Source organism: Camelus dromedarius, chromosome 16, assembly GCF_036321535.1.
Source record: "Camelus dromedarius isolate mCamDro1 chromosome 16, mCamDro1.pat, whole genome shotgun sequence".
NCBI classification, from domain to species: Eukaryota; Metazoa; Chordata; class Mammalia; order Artiodactyla; family Camelidae; genus Camelus; species Camelus dromedarius.
In genome coordinates, this window is record NC_087451.1 from 44358458 (window position 1) to 44373920 (window position 15463).

At 51.6% G+C, this 15463-nt stretch overlaps 2 protein-coding genes across 2 annotated transcripts; both read right to left on the bottom strand.

Annotated features, from left to right (window-relative positions):
- Positions 1-14: 14 nt before the first annotated feature.
- Positions 15-3540, bottom strand: LOC105094439 (EF-hand calcium-binding domain-containing protein 3). Its single transcript, XM_031469722.2, has 9 exons — positions 3424-3540; positions 2997-3221; positions 2827-2873; positions 1841-1984; positions 1432-1503; positions 1228-1348; positions 805-983; positions 547-699; positions 15-156 (listed from the first exon to the last, which is right to left on the bottom strand). The coding sequence occupies exons 2-9, from the start codon at positions 3158-3160 to the stop codon at positions 23-25; spliced, it is 1014 nt and encodes a 337-aa protein (XP_031325582.1). The 5' UTR covers positions 3161-3221; positions 3424-3540; the 3' UTR covers positions 15-22.
- Positions 3541-5001: 1461 nt separating this feature from the next.
- Positions 5002-15457, bottom strand: SPATA32 (spermatogenesis associated 32). The gene is given in 7 exon segments (XM_064494788.1): positions 5002-5110; positions 5707-6662; positions 6974-7028; positions 7835-7889; positions 14730-14753; positions 14756-15211; positions 15406-15457. Coding segments are annotated over 7 exon segments (1683 nt in total). The 3' UTR covers positions 5002-5025.
- Positions 15458-15463: the final 6 nt, after the last annotated feature.

The window sequence follows — 15463 nt, forward strand, 5'->3', positions numbered from 1 at the left end:
CCCGTTTCGCTTAGCAAACGCTTTACTTGTACAACTTCATAGCAGGTCTCTGCAAACAGGTTGGAGAGGGGGAGAAGGGCTGCTTCTGCACTAGCGTTGGGGGCGAAGGAGCCCGCTTCGAGGGGTGCATACTCCCTAGTGGCTGGCCCACGAACCCTGCGGAAGCGCGGAGGGGGCGTGCACAGGGTCAAGCCTAGTGCTTCGGGTAGAGACGCATAGTTAGCCCCACCTCAATCCGCCTTCCTGCCGGCCCCGCCCCATTCCCGCCAGTCCCGCCTCCTACCTGCGTGCTCCCCCCCTTTTCCTTATGTCCCGCCCTATCCTTAGTCACACCGTTGAATTGTGTCATATTGCATCTCCGCCTGTTCAGTCCCAATTTCTAGGAGTCCTGTTACCACTCCTCTCCTGCCCCTCCTCTCCCCGCCTGTCCGGCCCATCTATCTGCCCCACCTCCGCTCTATCTTCCCCGCCCCTCTTCTCCCGGTCCCGCCCCGCTCCTGACATGACCCGGCCCCACCCGCTGGCCCCACCTCCCTCGACTTTCACCTTGGCTGAACCGCCCGCGGTTGGGCCGGAGCTTGGAGCCGCTGGGCTGGTAGGACTTGGGAAGTCCGATGTCGAGGCGGGGGGTTCGGTTCTGGCATTCTGGCTGCGTCCGCCCATTCAGGTTAGGTATCTGGGAGTAGGGGCTGCGCACATCTGGGGCGAGGAAGCCGGCAGGAGGAAAAGGAGGGGTCAATACTGAGAGCGGGTCCTGAGAGAGAGTCCCCAGCCCCGCAGGTCCCCGCCCAGCCCGGGGCGCACCTGCTTTGTGCAGTCTGTGCAGGGAGCGCGCCAGCTCGGCGTTGGAAAGGCCGCTGAGGCGGGCGGCCTGGCAGAAGAACGTGAGGCCCGCGTGAGAGCTCCTGGTGCTGCAGTGGCCGCGGGACCGGCCCTTCCAACTCGAGTTCAGCCGCAGAGACCGCTGCTTCTTGGAGTAATACCTCGAGGGAGAAGTGTGTAGCCGCCTCAGACACCGCCTCCCCCAGTCCTCTCCATCTCACCCGCAGGGAAACCAAAACAGAACAGGAAGCCACTTGTTTCGGGCCTGGAGCAAGTTGGGGCCCAGGAAACTGACCCAGAATTCAGGGCTCCCGTCTCAGGGGCCGGGACATCTGGGGACTCCTGCACGGGGCAGAGTCTAATCCCTCCATCCCGAGCCCCAAAGCTCGGTACAGTTGTGCCCACCTCATCACTTCCTGCACCGACTTGTGGGGCACAAAGCCCAGACTCATCAGTTTGAACATCATCTCTAAGAACAGGGTCTCCCGGCCCTGGGGGTCACAGACCCGGCTGTTCCTCACCTGGCCTAGGGGCAGAGAACATGGAAAAGGTAAGGAGGAGTCTCCCCTAGGCCAGGCCCACTCTTGCTGCACCAGCCTTGCCCCTCACCCAAGGACTGAGCCAGGCGGTGGCTGTCAGTGAGGACACCCAGAAAGTCTTTGAAGCTTACAGTTCCATCACCTGGGAAGAGAGAGAGGGGCTGCTGTAGGTGCCTGTTCCCCGCAGGAATCCTACCCTGCAGATGTGTTAAGGGCTTGCCAGCAGTTCCAGACATTAAAGAATCCAGTCCTGCCTCTGGTTGAGTGGGGGAGAAATAGTCCTTGCCCTGGGGAACCCCCAAATCAGGTTGAGGATTATCACAAATGTTGGGGGAGAGGGGATAGGCACGTTGATCAGGGTAGGCTTCCTGGAATAGGAAACTTTAAAATAGGACCAGGCCAGAGATATTGTGGGGAAGGGAGGCATTTTCAGGGCTAGAGGTGAGAGAGGACAGGAGGACAGGGATGGGGGTACCCACCATCCAAGTCTGCCTGCTGCAGAGCCTCATACATTTCCTGCGGGGTCAGCCGGACACCCGCGTTGCCCAGGGCAGCCTTCATGCTGCGCAAGTCCACAGTGCCTGTCAGGCTGGAGCTGAACAGTTTGAAGACATCCTGGAACGCTGGGGGCAGGGACAGGGGAAGTTCGGAGAGGTGAACTGCACACACAGGAACCCTGAGATCTGCCCACTCTAGCTCAATGGGACTGAAGACTAGTGTTCTCCATCCCCCTGGGCATTATAACTTGATATAAAGAACAACAATAGCTGCTTGGCACTTGTTAAGGGTCCATTCAGTTCTCACATCTAAAACTCATGTTTGGATATGTTTATATGAAACACATTAAAACCTCATGTCCAAGGTCACTCCACCAGTCAGGGCAATGCTAGGCTTTGGACCCCAGCAGTCTGGCTCTGGAGTCCAGGCTCCAGGAACCCTGCTGGCACCTTGTGGCAGGCACTGAAAATTATTGGTGATAAATAGAATAATTCTGCTTTAAGGGGTCCTTGCCAATATCAGGGCATAATCTTTGTGGGGGCATTGAGGCCCCCAAATGTAGAAGTGATTCCTTCTACCCCTAATCCCACAGCCCCAGACCCCAGCTGGGCAGGGACCTCGGATTCTTCTTCTCCATCCATTCTCCCAATTTCCCTTCTTCTTTCCATCTTGTTCATCCACTCACCATCCATCATCCACCATCCAAACACTTTGCTGTCCACCAGTCCCTCCCTCCCTTACTCCCTCCTTCACACACACACACACACACACACACACACACACACACACACACACACCAGTGAGCCCAGAAATTATAGATATGAGCAAATTAGACTGGCGTGGGGACAAGTTTACAACACCGTCACTGGCTTCTTGCAGTGACCTCAGCCCCTGGGCAGGCTACCTGCTGTATTCTGCTCTGAGCACCCCTAGTTTTCCTCCCTGCTCCCAGCCCTGAGGCCCTCACCTGCCAGCTGCCGGGGTGTCAGGGGTAGTAGGATCTTGTCTGCAAAGCTGCCTCAGGTGGAAGAGGTTGGAAAAGGCCTTGGCACCTGCTACAGAGAGATGCCAGGCCAGGCAGGCAGGCCTTTCCCCAAACCCAGCACCCCAGGCCTGGCCTCGCATCCCTGCCCTCACCTCTGAGGCCCAGTGTTTGGGCCTGACTGTCCTGTATGGGTGGCCGCAAGACCCTTGACCTCCTTTGCCCTCTGCGAGGCCTGCTCAGCCCCTGGGGCTGTGGCCGCTGCTGGCTCTGTCTGGGTCAGCAGGGCAGCGCGCTGCTGCAGCCTCCCCTTCTGCATCCTGCCAGTCTGCTCCTCTCCTGGGTCTCGCGTGAGCAGTCTCTGAGGCTTCTGTGGTAGCCTTGGAGGTGGGGAGAAGACAGGGCAGAGGGGCCTAGCCCACTTGAGTGCTCAGACTCCAGGCGACCCGGGACCAGACCTGTGAGTGCACAGCTTCACATCCCAGGATCCCCCACGCCAGCCTGCACCCCCAGTCCTCTCCCCAGGGGATCCTGTGGGCAGTAGTTTGGAGTAGTAGGGGACCTTCCCCGAGCCCTGGTCACCTGTACGTTCTCTTTGCTGATGGTGATCTCTTGCTCTTTTGCCCTCTGCTGCCTGAAAGGCAGAGTCACAGGCTTGGATGCTGGTCCAGTGCCCCAGGCCCGCAGCCCCCAGGCTGGCTTTGGGGTAGATTTTAACAACTTTTGGCAGGGGTGAGTGTCTCCCTCACTACAGGTCTCCTCCTCTCTGCTGGGGAACCTGCTGCTTTATTCTTTTGAGTTTCTGCCTCCCTAAAGGTATGTAAATTTGTGACTCCACTCCAAAAGCTAACAGGATAGCAGAGGCCCAGGGGAGAAACAGGCCCTGGAGAAGGCCTGAAGTCAAGGCGTGGGAGGGTGGGGTCCAGCCAAGGTGGGGCTGTGGCCTAACTAACCCTAGGCCCCCTGGGAGGGAAGGATCCTTTCTTCCAAACAATGCAAACCCATAAACCACATTAAAAGAATACTTCAGGAAGATGCGCTCCAATAGCCAAATGACGCTTCTGGCCTAGCCCCTCCCTGACGCTCACCTCTGTGTCTCTTCTTCATCCCTCCTCCCAGCCTCCTGCTCCCTTCTCTGGCCCCTGGACCATTCCTCACTGCTGACCCCCTCCAAGTCCCACTCTCCCAGGCCCTGGGCATGTCCGTCCTCAGCCGCCCTCAAGCACCTGCAAGGCTGGGCTTTCACTTGTTGGGGAGCTGTGGCCTGGAGTAGATCTCGAGGCTCACTGGGGCCCAAGGCGAGGTGCTGCCTGCCCTTCTGTTTCTCCTTGACTTCCTTCTTCCTGCCCACCACATCCCCACACCCCAAATTCCCTTCCCTCTTCTGCCTCCATCTTCTCTTCCAGAAGCTTCCCCACATGGCCTGTCCTCTCCGCCATGGGAGGCTTGTGCATTTGTGTGCATGTTTAGTACACGTGTCTGGGTCACAGGCACTGTGTTTATGTGTGCCCATGTGCACAGCGCATGGGGAATGTGCTACCTTGGCCTGTGTGTACATGCGTTAAGGGAATGTGTGTAATGTGCTAGTGTGTGTGTGTGTGTGTGTGTGTATCTGGGTGGCATGCGGAAGTGCACTATTACACATGGGCTCTCCCCTGCATTGGAGGTACCTCTAACTCAAGGCTGTGGGCCCCTGGAGGACCAAGTCTTTGGCTTCATTCTTCCCTTCAAGCCCTGGACCCCATCCCTTCCCCAAGCCAGGCCTTCCCCACAGAGAGAAGCAGGAAGAATTCACTCCAGACACCTTCTCACCTGCCCAGCCCCACCCTCAGGAGGCTCTCGCTTCAGATGATCCCAGCATGCCCCATTTGGGATGCCCCAATGATCTAAGAAACAGAAGCCCTAGAAATGGTACCGAGGCCTCCCCAAGACTAGTTATGAGTCTTTGTTGCTGGCCCAGAGGTCTGGCTAGATGCAGGTGAAGTGGAACTACACATGGGGAGAGAGCAGGGACAAAGCAGGGCTGGCAGAGCCCTGGGGCGGGGGTAGCTAAAAATGGGGTTGGCATCCCTAAAAAAATTGAGACCGGGATGCTGCAGCAAGATGAGCTCACTGGTTCAGGAGCGTTTGCACAAAAAGTCTAAGCCGGGGGTCAGCACTGGAGGCTTTACTGGTTTTGTCTAGTCATTTCTCTGGGGAATTAGGGGACGACAGCTTAAAATGGATTTTCAGCAATAATGGATTCCCTTTCTTGGTTCCCGGCACCGAGCTGCAACACAAAAGAGAAAGCGTCACTTGGGCCCCAGTGGAAGGGTCAGGGGAGTGGGATGAGCCCAGAGGCCCCTCTGAGCAAGGCCCTGGGGCTACAAGGGCCTCTTCCTGCCCACACTGATGGGCAGCTGACAGTCTGTTGTGTTCATGCATCACCAGCACGGGGTGCTGGGAACCCTGTGCCCTCATTCTCAGCCTGATGGAGGTGTCCTGAAACCAGGGCTGGAGCCATCGGGTTCTCAGCAGGCCAGAAATGCCTGAGCATTTCCAGTGAGGGTGAGGCCAGCTATGCTCTGGGTGAGAAGCTTCCTAATGCTAGAATGGCCCTTCCCATTTTGAACCCACATCCCTGCCTGAGCCCTGGAGCGCTCACCCTCCATAGTTCCCGGGCCTCCTGCAGTCCTGGCTTCGGCACTGCACCTCAGGTCACTGGAACCTGGTTTCCAGCAGCCTTTATGAGGTCACTGAGGTTGAGACATCACAGCTCACCCCATCCGCAGCCAGCCCCTCATTCCACTGTCCGCTACCTGCACCTGGCTGTGCCCCCCAACCCCACATCAGAGCACTGCCCTCCCCTGGGCCAGCCTCACTTACTCTTTCACAGCTTCTTGCAGCTGAGGGGACATGTTCGGGGGCTGGAGAAACTTCACTTCCCCTTCAATATTGGCACTCTTGAACCCCTGCTTGCTGAAGTCAAGGTAAGGGTGGGGGAAACTCTTGTCTTTCTGCTTCAGAGCTTTCTGCAGCTCCCCGGCTTCTAGTGGTTTCTCTGGTGGCTTCTCTAGCAACTCATTAGTGAGCTTTTCCTGCTCTGGCTCATCCATGGTGGGCTCTGTAGGAGGCTCCGTGGCCTTCTGGGGTGGGGCTTTGACCATGTGCTCCAAATTGGGTAAGTCCATCTTGCTGGAGGAGGCCATGGCCAGGGAAGATGCGAAGTTGATCAGGTCTGCCAGGCCGATGGTTGCTGGGGAGGAGGATGGCTGGGAGCCTGTGGCTGGAAGAGCTGGCTGGGCACTGGGGTCCTGGAGCTGCTCCTTGGAGCACATGGTGCCCTTGGGGACCGACTGTTGGTCTAGATGGCTGGTGGTCTCATCTGTGCTCTTTTTGACAGGCTGTGGCTGCGTGCTGATCGCCTTCTGCAGGCTGTGTTCTGAGGCCTGGATGAGCTTGTCTGCCCAGAAGAGGTGCTTTGAGGTCTGCACACGGATAGAGCGATGGTTGGTGGACACCTGGTCATCTTCTGCGGAGCCCAAGTAGCTGGAGTTTGACCTCATATGCCATTGGCCAACGTCCTGCTGCGTGAGCCCCTCAGTGTAGGGGTGGAGTGACTGTATCCTGTACCCCTGTGGCCCAGCGTCTTCACTGCAGAATTCCAGATCGGGCACCTCCAACTTGGGCTCCGTGTCCAGCTTGACCTCGGACTTGAGCTTGGCTGCGGGGCACAGCTCCAGCAGTGAGGAAGCCTTGGGCTTCTGTTCCAGCTCCAATTCTGAGTCCAGGTCCACAACCTCTCTGTGTGGAGGCTCCAGCTCTAGCAATTCCTTCTCCAGCTGTAAGGTTTCAACAGGAAGCTGAGGAGGTACCTGCCCCTGCGGTCCTCCCTGTCACCAGTTCCCTGTCCTGCCCCATTTGTCCTCCTGCTCATTTCCTCCCCAACACTTGCCTCTTCTAAGTGACCCAACCTGAGGCAGGGAGGTGGCGTGGGCAGCTGGGTGTGCTTGCCTGTGCAACACTGGCCTGGTACAAGAGTCCCAGAATTGTCAAGAGTAGGGGCTGGTCAGGCTTTAGAGAAGACGGGCCCCAAAGAACTCTGGCCCTTGCCTCCCCCCGCCCCCTAAGAAGTGACACTCCCCACTGTTACCTCCATTTCATCTTCGTCTTGTGTTGGCTGGAACTGGTATTGGTTTATGTTACCCCTAAGACAGAAGGAGACAGAGTGGGTGACAGGGCTCTATGGGGTGGGTGAGGTGGCTTCCAGGGAGGGTCTCTGGAGCCCTCAAGGCACCCTGCCTTGTATAGGGGCTGGTAAGATGCCCCCAGCCCACTCCCACCAAGAGTTCTAGAATAACAGTCTCAAACTTTAGTGAGTTCAGGAAGTGCCTAGAGAGCTTGCCAAGTTGCCCCCCACCTGCAAAGAGGGATCTAGGTTCGTTGGAGGTGAGGCCCAGGAATCTTCATTTAATCAATCATTCCAGTGAGCCAGTGCCCTGAAAGTGGCTCCCCACAGAGGGAGAAGTCCAGAGCCATGCCCTCTCCCAGACTTGCCCAATCCCAGCATGGCAGATCTGAAGTGTGGAGATGTGTGTGGAGGGTTCCTTTGGTTCTTGTGGGTAGTTGGCTGCCATCTTGGCTATTGCCTTCAGTGCTCAGTCATTGTGACCCCCTCTCCATCCTTAGGCACCTGCCCACCCTCACCACAGAGAGCTCTGTTCTCAGAGATAGGCAGCTCTAAGGGGTCAGGTCCCATCCATGCCTCTGAGTGTGCCCCACCACCCCTCAGTCATCAGGGGCTGGTGGTGGAAGCAGAGGGTGATTGTAGCCACACTCTCTGCTTTTTGGCCTGGATTCTGCCCTCAGAGATTTTGGAAATGGACACGATAGGTGAGGGAGATCCTGGGTTGGAGTGGGTACATGAAAACTTGGCAGCAGTGGCAGCTGGTAAGGGTTGGTGGTCTTGGAGGGTTGGGGAAAGGTCCTATGATAATGGGGGACTGGTTCTCACTGTGTATCCACAATGTCCACCGACTCCTTGCCACAGCAGGGAAATCCATTGGCACCTGGCAGGGAGAAGGAGGTGAGGGCAGGGGAGCTGCAGGTGGGGACAGTCCCTGAAGGATTCTGGAGCCCAGGCGGGTGGTGCTGTCCAGCCACCCCTTCCCTCCCTGTCCCTTACCTAAGCCCATTTGCCATCTCCTCTTCCATCCTGCCCCTCGTCTCCTCACTCTCCCTTGCCAGTGTCACCAGCCCTATCCTCCACGTTTGCTCCCCTCCACTCTCCCTGATCCATCACCGTCCTCCATAAGGGCAGATACTAGCAGTAGTTGCTTCCTTTGATTGAGTGCTTCTAGCCCAGGTATCATGCTGAGCACTTTATATGCTTTAGCTCATTGATTCAACACAAAAAATGAGAAGAGTCATTTGCCCAAGGTCCCTCAGCTGATTATTCGGAAAGGCAGGAATTAAATGCAGGTTTGACTCAAGAAACTCTTAGTTCCCCTGCCTGCATGCTGTCCTACCCTGGAGCCCACAACTGTGTGGGGTTCCCCATCATGCCCAGATGAACCTTCTTCACCTCCCTCCATTCCTGCTCTCCTGCCCTCTTTCACCACTCTCTCTGTCCAGGCTTCAGATCTGCTGCTCACCCTAATCCTGGCCTCTCCTACCCTGAAACCTCTTCTCTCTTTCCCTGGCTTCTCACTCCATCACACCCTGGGGCCACTGACCCCAATTCCAGGCCAGGGTTCTTACCCCAGGTGCTTGATATATAAGGCGATGCTGATACCCATCTGATTATTTATGAACTCCGATCACCCTCCATAGAGGAGACTAACTCCTTGGGAGGGGTCCCCCAACTCCAGTCCCTTTTCTAGAAGCTTGTATCTTTTACTGCAGAAGTTTCATTTTCATCCTTTGGGGGTGGGGACCACCAGGATGTCCCATTCTCTGTTCTCCAGAGTAGTGGATAGGGGTTGATGGAGAGGCCATCATGGCAATGGGCAAGCTGGGTTCCTATGAGCCTGCAGTGTGGCAGGAAGTGACAACCTTGGCTCTAGCTGAGAAGAATTGCTCCCAGGATTAGATCAGAAGGATTAGAATGTGCTGTGGCCTCTTCCTAGAGAAGTAGAGGCTGGGGAGGGTCCTTGAATGGCCGGTCCTGGCCCTGGCATTTGGGTGCATCCATGTTCAGCCTGGGCTGCGGGATCTGGGATCAGCTGGCTGGCTGGGCTAGGGACAGGGACAGGCTCCCAGTGGCCAGCTCAGTGGTCTCTTCAGAACCTGTCACGTCCTTGACCACCATTCTTCCTTTGACCACCCCTCGGCTTCCTCCTCATGTCTCTCTTCATCTCCAACTCTACCTGCCCCAACTGCTGCTGTTCCTCAGGTTTCTGATGCCACAGTCTTCCTTGCTTGCTTTACAAAGCTTCTCTGGGAAATTTAACCCTCCCATATCCACAGCAACTGGATGCGGATAGAAGAAATTATTACGGTATGAACCTCATTGCAGCGCAGGGGTTTGGAAGCAAAAATCTGAGGTTGACTTAACTTGGGTCCTCTGTTCCCAACTTGGCAATGTTCTATTAGGGATCCAAGTGACATTCTGTAGTATGTGAAATAATTTTAATTTCCAATTGCAGGTTGCTATTATATAGAAATGTATTGATCTTATATCCTGCAACCATTCTAAAATCTTATTAGTTCTAGAAACTTTTTCTTTTTTAAAAGATTCCATAGGGTTTTCTACACAAACAATAATGTGTGTGACTCAACCCAATCTGGATGTCTCTTCTTTTTCTTGCCTTACTGCACTGAGAATAATCTCTAGTACAGTGTTGAATAGAATTGAGGGTAGACATCCTTGCTTTGTTCCTGAGTTTAGGGAGATTGCATTCAATATTTCACCATTAAGTATAATGTTAGTTGGATTTTTTCTCCTAGGTGACTCTTAGCAGGTTGAGGAATTTCCATACTGTTTCTAGTTTACTTAGATTTTAATTAGGAAGGGATGCTCGGTTTTTTTCTGATGCTTTTTCTGCATTTATTGAGATGATCATATGGTTTTCTTTTATATTCTGCTAATGTATTATGTATCTTATACATAGCATATATTATAATATGTTAACATATAAATGTTACATATTATTTTGCTAATAATTCTTTTATATTTTGTTTATGGTAAAATAAATTGATTTTTTAAATGTTAAATCAATCTTGCATTCCTGGGATAAATCTCATTTGGTCATAATGTATTATTTTTCTATACATTATTGAATCTGATTTGCTTTTAAAAAGAATTTTCACACACATGTTCATGAGGTATATCGGTGTGTAATTTTATTTTCTTATAATGTCTGTCAGGTTGTCATATTATAGTAATGCTGGCCTCATAGAATGAGTTAAGAAGTATCCCCTCTTCAATTTTCTGAAAGAGTTTGTTTAAAATCCGTATTATTTTTCCTTATATTTGGTAGAATTCACAGATGAAGCTTATGAACCTGGGCCTGGAGTTTCCTTGTGGGGAGATTGTTAATTATAAATCAAACTTTAAAAAATAGATACAGGGCTATTTAGTCTGCCTATTTCTTCTTTTTTATTGTTGTAAAATACACATAACATGAAATTGCCCATTTTAACTTTTTTAAGTGTATAGTTCAGTGGCATAAAGTACCTTCACATTAGTGTGCAACCATCACCACTATCCATCTCCAGAATATGTTTCTTCTTGAGTAAGCTTTCGAGTTTTTGTTTTTTTTTTAGGAATTTGTCCATTTCACCTAAGTTGTCAAATTTATTGGCATACTTTGTTCATAACATTCCCTTATTATCCTCTTTCATATCTGTAGAGTCTATAGTGATGTCATCTCTTTCATTCCTCATATTGGTCATTTTTGGCTTCTTTTTTTCCTGTTCAGTTTATCAGTTTTGTTGGTCTTCTTGAATTAGCCAGATATATGTCTGATTTCTTTCTGGTTACCCTAAAATGACATCTGCCAGGCAATGAGTCCTGCAGTCACAGGTCCCAATCAGCATTTTACAATTTCATTCTTAAACATGGACAACCAAACATCACCAGACATTTGAGGAAACTGCCAGCATGCAATAACAGATCAAGAGAAAAGATGACTCCAGAGTTCCAGAGGTAATTTGAGAAACAGAAGGAAACCTAAAGAAAAACTCCAATCATCTTCAGAGAGTCAGAGATGAAGATACTGAACAATATATATATTATATCCAAACAAACAAACAAACAAACAAACAAACAAACAAACAAAAAAACAAGAACAGGATACTATTTAAAAAGAATCAAGAAGAGAAAGAGCTTTTTGGCCAAACAGAATTGGAAAATAAAACACAGAGAATCTTCCCAGAAAATGGAATCAAAATATCAATACAATGTGAGAGAAAAGGATGAATAGGAAGTCCAATTCTCGGGTATAGAAGGGAGATCTAGAAAGAATAGAGAACATGAAGAAAGGAGAAATCAAAATTTCCCTAAGCTGAAGGGTATCATTGGCTTAAAAGAGTTTACTGAATGCCTAGCACTACAGATGTCAAAAGATCCTTGCTGTAAAAGTTCACTGCACCAGGAACAATGAATTCCTAAATGCTTCTAAAGTAGAAAAATCAGTCATCTACGAGGGGAGGAGAATCATACTAGCAGCAGAGTTAGTAACAATGGTTACCTTTTAAATTCTGAGGAAAATTGTTTTTAACCTAGAATGTTATATCCAGCCAAACTACCATTTCAGACATGGAAAGACTCAGAAAATTTACCTCCTCTTTTTTTTTTTTTAGGAAGTTTTTTGAGGGTGTGTTAAAGTAAAATAAAGGTGTAAAATAAGAGAGTCAGGAATAAAATAGTGTGTCCACCTTAGGAAAGCAGTTAAGTCCCAGGATGTTAACAGTATAGAGGCCTACAACCAGTACACATTGGTGTAAGAGGATGGAGGGTCCTGGGAAGTACATCTTTGAAATAAAGAAAACCAGACAGAATGGATGGTGGTTAGAGGTTGAAGAAAATGAAGATTATAATCAAACCAAAGAGTACAAGGAAAAGGCAACTAAAAACTCCAGGTAAAACAAAAAGCTACATGAGAAAGAAAAGGTAACTGTGGTACCTGGGTTCTGCAGTGAACAGTAGTTATGTAGTCACAATAATGTAAATCCTGTTTATTAACTTTCAACTTTTAGAATCAATATATAGACAAAATTTGGAAAACAATTATGGTGATGAGAAAATGTAAATGTTACCAACCTTGATATTTAAATAATAAAAATACAGGTTAGTCTTTGGGAGACTTCCTTCAGAGAGGAAAGCTGAAGGGAAGGGTAAGGGCACTAAAAATTTCATCTTACTATTTATAGTATTAAAAGATACTGTCTAAAGTTAATTTTTTTTAAAGAAGATAAAAATATGTTAAATTTACAAAGGTATCAGCAGATCTCAAAACAACTGATGTTGGGAGGATAGGGGAAGGTGGTGCCATTAGAGCAGAAAGGTGGTACTGTCAGGAGCTGATAAACTAAGAAAGAGCCTGTGAACTTCTAGAGAGATAATAAGGTAACTAGGCAGAAAAAGTTTAAATGAAACAACAGTGGCTGCACAGAGGAGAGAGACTAGGGGTGCGGTGTAGGGGATTCTTGCTTCTCATCACTGAATAAGCTCTTCATTACTATTTAACCACATACATTTCGTTGATAAAAGAAAATGTTGAGCCTGGTCTAGGCACTCTGCTAGGGGCTGAGGATATTGTGATGAACATACACTGTCCCTGACCCCTTAGAACTTTCAAGCCTGTGGCTGTGACCACAGGACACCCTCCAGTCTCTATTTCTTATTCCCATTTCTTCTGAGCTCCAGACTCAAACTGCAGTCACTCATTATACACTTCTCCCTCAGGAGACCTCAACTTCACCTTGTCCAAAACACTACAGATTCCTTATCAGAGCCTGAGATGTATCCTCCTGTCTGGAATTCTCCTGTTTCCTATTGTAATGATGCTCAGGGCTCACCTCTTTCTGAAGACCTTCCAGAATCTACCTGGAGTCACTGGGCTAGGGACTCCTCCTTCAGTTGCTCCCATCCTGCCCCTGCAGACCTCTTAAGTGCGTGACTTCTGGCTGACCCTCAATTAGAGGTGGGCAGAGTGTGTGGGCTGCTCATTTTGAATCTCTGACCCTCTGCACAGAGTCTGGCACAAGATGGATGCTCAGCAAAAGTCTGTGCAGAGAAATGAATTCCTTCGCTCTCTCACTCCGCCAAACCCTGCAGTTTATTTTCCATTTCTGACCTCAAGTCACAGCGTGGTGGCCAGACTCTAGCACAGCCAACATGGTTCTGCATGTCTGACCTGTCTTTCTCTCCAATCTCTTGTCTCTTGATAACCCCTCTCCCCATTCCCTGATTCATCCTTCATCCTGTCACCCTAATTAGAAACCTGGGTCACTTGTGACCCGCCTCACTTCCCCAGCTTCTGACGTTCCCACCACTGCTAATGCTGACCTTGTGCACATCCCTTTCTCCATCTCCCACTGCCTCGCTCATCTTCCGACACCCAAGTCAACACAAATTTAGGACTTACACCCATCAACACTCCATGCTGAGTGATTTGCACACATTCAAACCTCATAGCCACTACTACGCAAAGGTGGCCATGACTCTCTTCTCACAGATGAGGGAACTTGTACAAGGTCACACAGCTCTTAAGAGCAGTGCCATGAGCTGAACGTGGATCAGACTAACTCCAAACCCCAGGATGCTAACCATTGTGCTCTGAAATTTCTTTAGGCCTCTAACTGGACTGCTGAATCACACTCCCTGCCATGTCCACCAGCCTGGGCTTCTCAATGATCCCAGAGTGAGCTGCTGCATCACACTTGCCTCTGCTCCCGTCCAGACTCTATAGAGGCCTCAGAGATCCTGCATGGTCTGCCTCTGTCTTCTTTTTTCATCTCTTGCTCTCCAGCTCCCTCCCTTGTCCCAAGCCCAAGGCACCCTGGAGCGTGGCAGGACTTTTTGTGCCTCAGTGCCTTTGCACATTGTATTTCCAATACCCAGAAAGTCTCTCTCCTGGCAAAATCCTATTCATGCCTGACAATCCAACTCAAATCTCCAGTGTGGTCATCTCTGTGACACACTTAGCTGTCCAAGTTACATTTTAACTTTTAGTTAACGCATCAGACTTAGGGCCTAGCACAAAAGGAAGTCCCAGAGTTGGGGCAATAAATGTTGCAGGAGTGATTTCAGGTGTCTGCATCAGTTTGGCCTACAGATTTGAGACAGGAAAAGCTGCTCTCTGGTTGTCAGTTCTTGGCACATTTTGAATACTGGCCCACTTCCTCCTAGGAGAGAAGGCCCCAAGAAGGCCCCGATTTGGGGGCGGGGAGAGGAGGGATCTGAGCCTGGGAGGTCCTGGGCCCTGCGGAGCAAACATCTTTGCTCATTGGTACAGAACACAGGGCAAAGCACAAAGGAGGCGCTCAAAGATTTGTTAACGCAGATTGTTTTTTCCTGCAAAGCTCCAACCATCAACCAAGGACAACTTGACTTGATTTTGGGGTTTCTCTGCAGTCTAGGATCATTCATGAGTCGTCTCCGGGGCACAGAGAAGCCCGCCAAGAACTCGCCGAGTCTGCGGCCTTTACCCCACGGTGTGCACGTGTCTGTGCACACACCCGCTTGTGCGCCGCGTAGGGCCGACCGTGGGTGTGGTAGTCAGGGTAGCACTCGCCCCTCGTCCCCGCGGGGACGGCGAGGGGTTTTGGCTGGGGTCGACCTTTCTCTCAGGCTCCCGGGGCTTTGGGAGCAGCTGCAGGGCCCCGGGCGGATCCCAGTCCGCCCCGCCCCCGCCCTCCCTCCGCGCCTGGCTCCGCCCCGCCGCGCGCCCGCCCGCTCCCACCTGTCACCCCCATGCTGACCGAGGCTCTGTCGGGGAGGCGGGGAGCGGGCTGGTGGCTGCTGCCCCTCCGCCTCCAGTGCGCTCTTTGGTGAGGGTCCGTGGGGGGCGGTGGAGATGCCGGGGGCGCCGGCGCCTGTGATGTCGCCGCCTCTGTGACGTTTCTTGCGCGACCCCGCGGGTAGGAAACAGCGCTCCCGATTCCTGGCGTGGGTGGGCTTGGCGGTTGGGGGAGGTCCTCCGTAGAAGGTGAGTCCACCCCTCCCCGCAGCCAGAGCCCCTCTCCGGAGATACAGGACGGGCGGCTCTACTCTCTGAAGCAGGCCCAGGGCAGTGAGGAGGGCAGCGACCTGTAAGCCTTGGGTCCGCTGGGCTGACCTTTACACCTGTCCTGGGCACACAGGCACAAGGCTGCTGCCCCTTCTGGGTGCTCAGGGATCTCCAAAAACCTGCTGCCCAGGCCTTGGCGTCTTTCTCCTCCTCCCCTCAGCCTGGCAGTGTTTGGCCAGGGAATTCCCTTCTGTCATCAGGTGGGGTATCTTGCCTAACTGGTCTGAATGGGTAGCCTACAGGTGGATTTGGAAGCACCCACTGGGAGGAGTGGTGGGAAAAGTAGCCCCACACAAGGGCTGAAAACAGTCTCTGCCTGAAACCAGGGGCAGGCTTGACAAGATCCCACCAAGGAGGCAAAGGGAAGCAGCAAACAGGCAGGTGAGGGTGGAGACAGCCATGGCCTA

Excerpts from the sequence above, each read along its gene's own strand:
- LOC105094439 (XM_031469722.2), bottom strand. The coding sequence starts at position 3,160 with ATGCAGAAGGGGAGGCTGCAGCAGCGCGCTGCCCTGCTGACCCAGACA. Across the intron at positions 1,349-1,431 it reads CCGCCTGGCTCAGTCCTTGG|GCCAGGTGAGGAACAGCCGG; the intron begins GTGAGGGGCAAG and ends CTCTGCCCCTAG. Across the intron at positions 984-1,227 it reads TCGGTGCAGGAAGTGATGAG|GTATTACTCCAAGAAGCAGC; the intron begins GTGGGCACAACT and ends TTCTCCCTCGAG.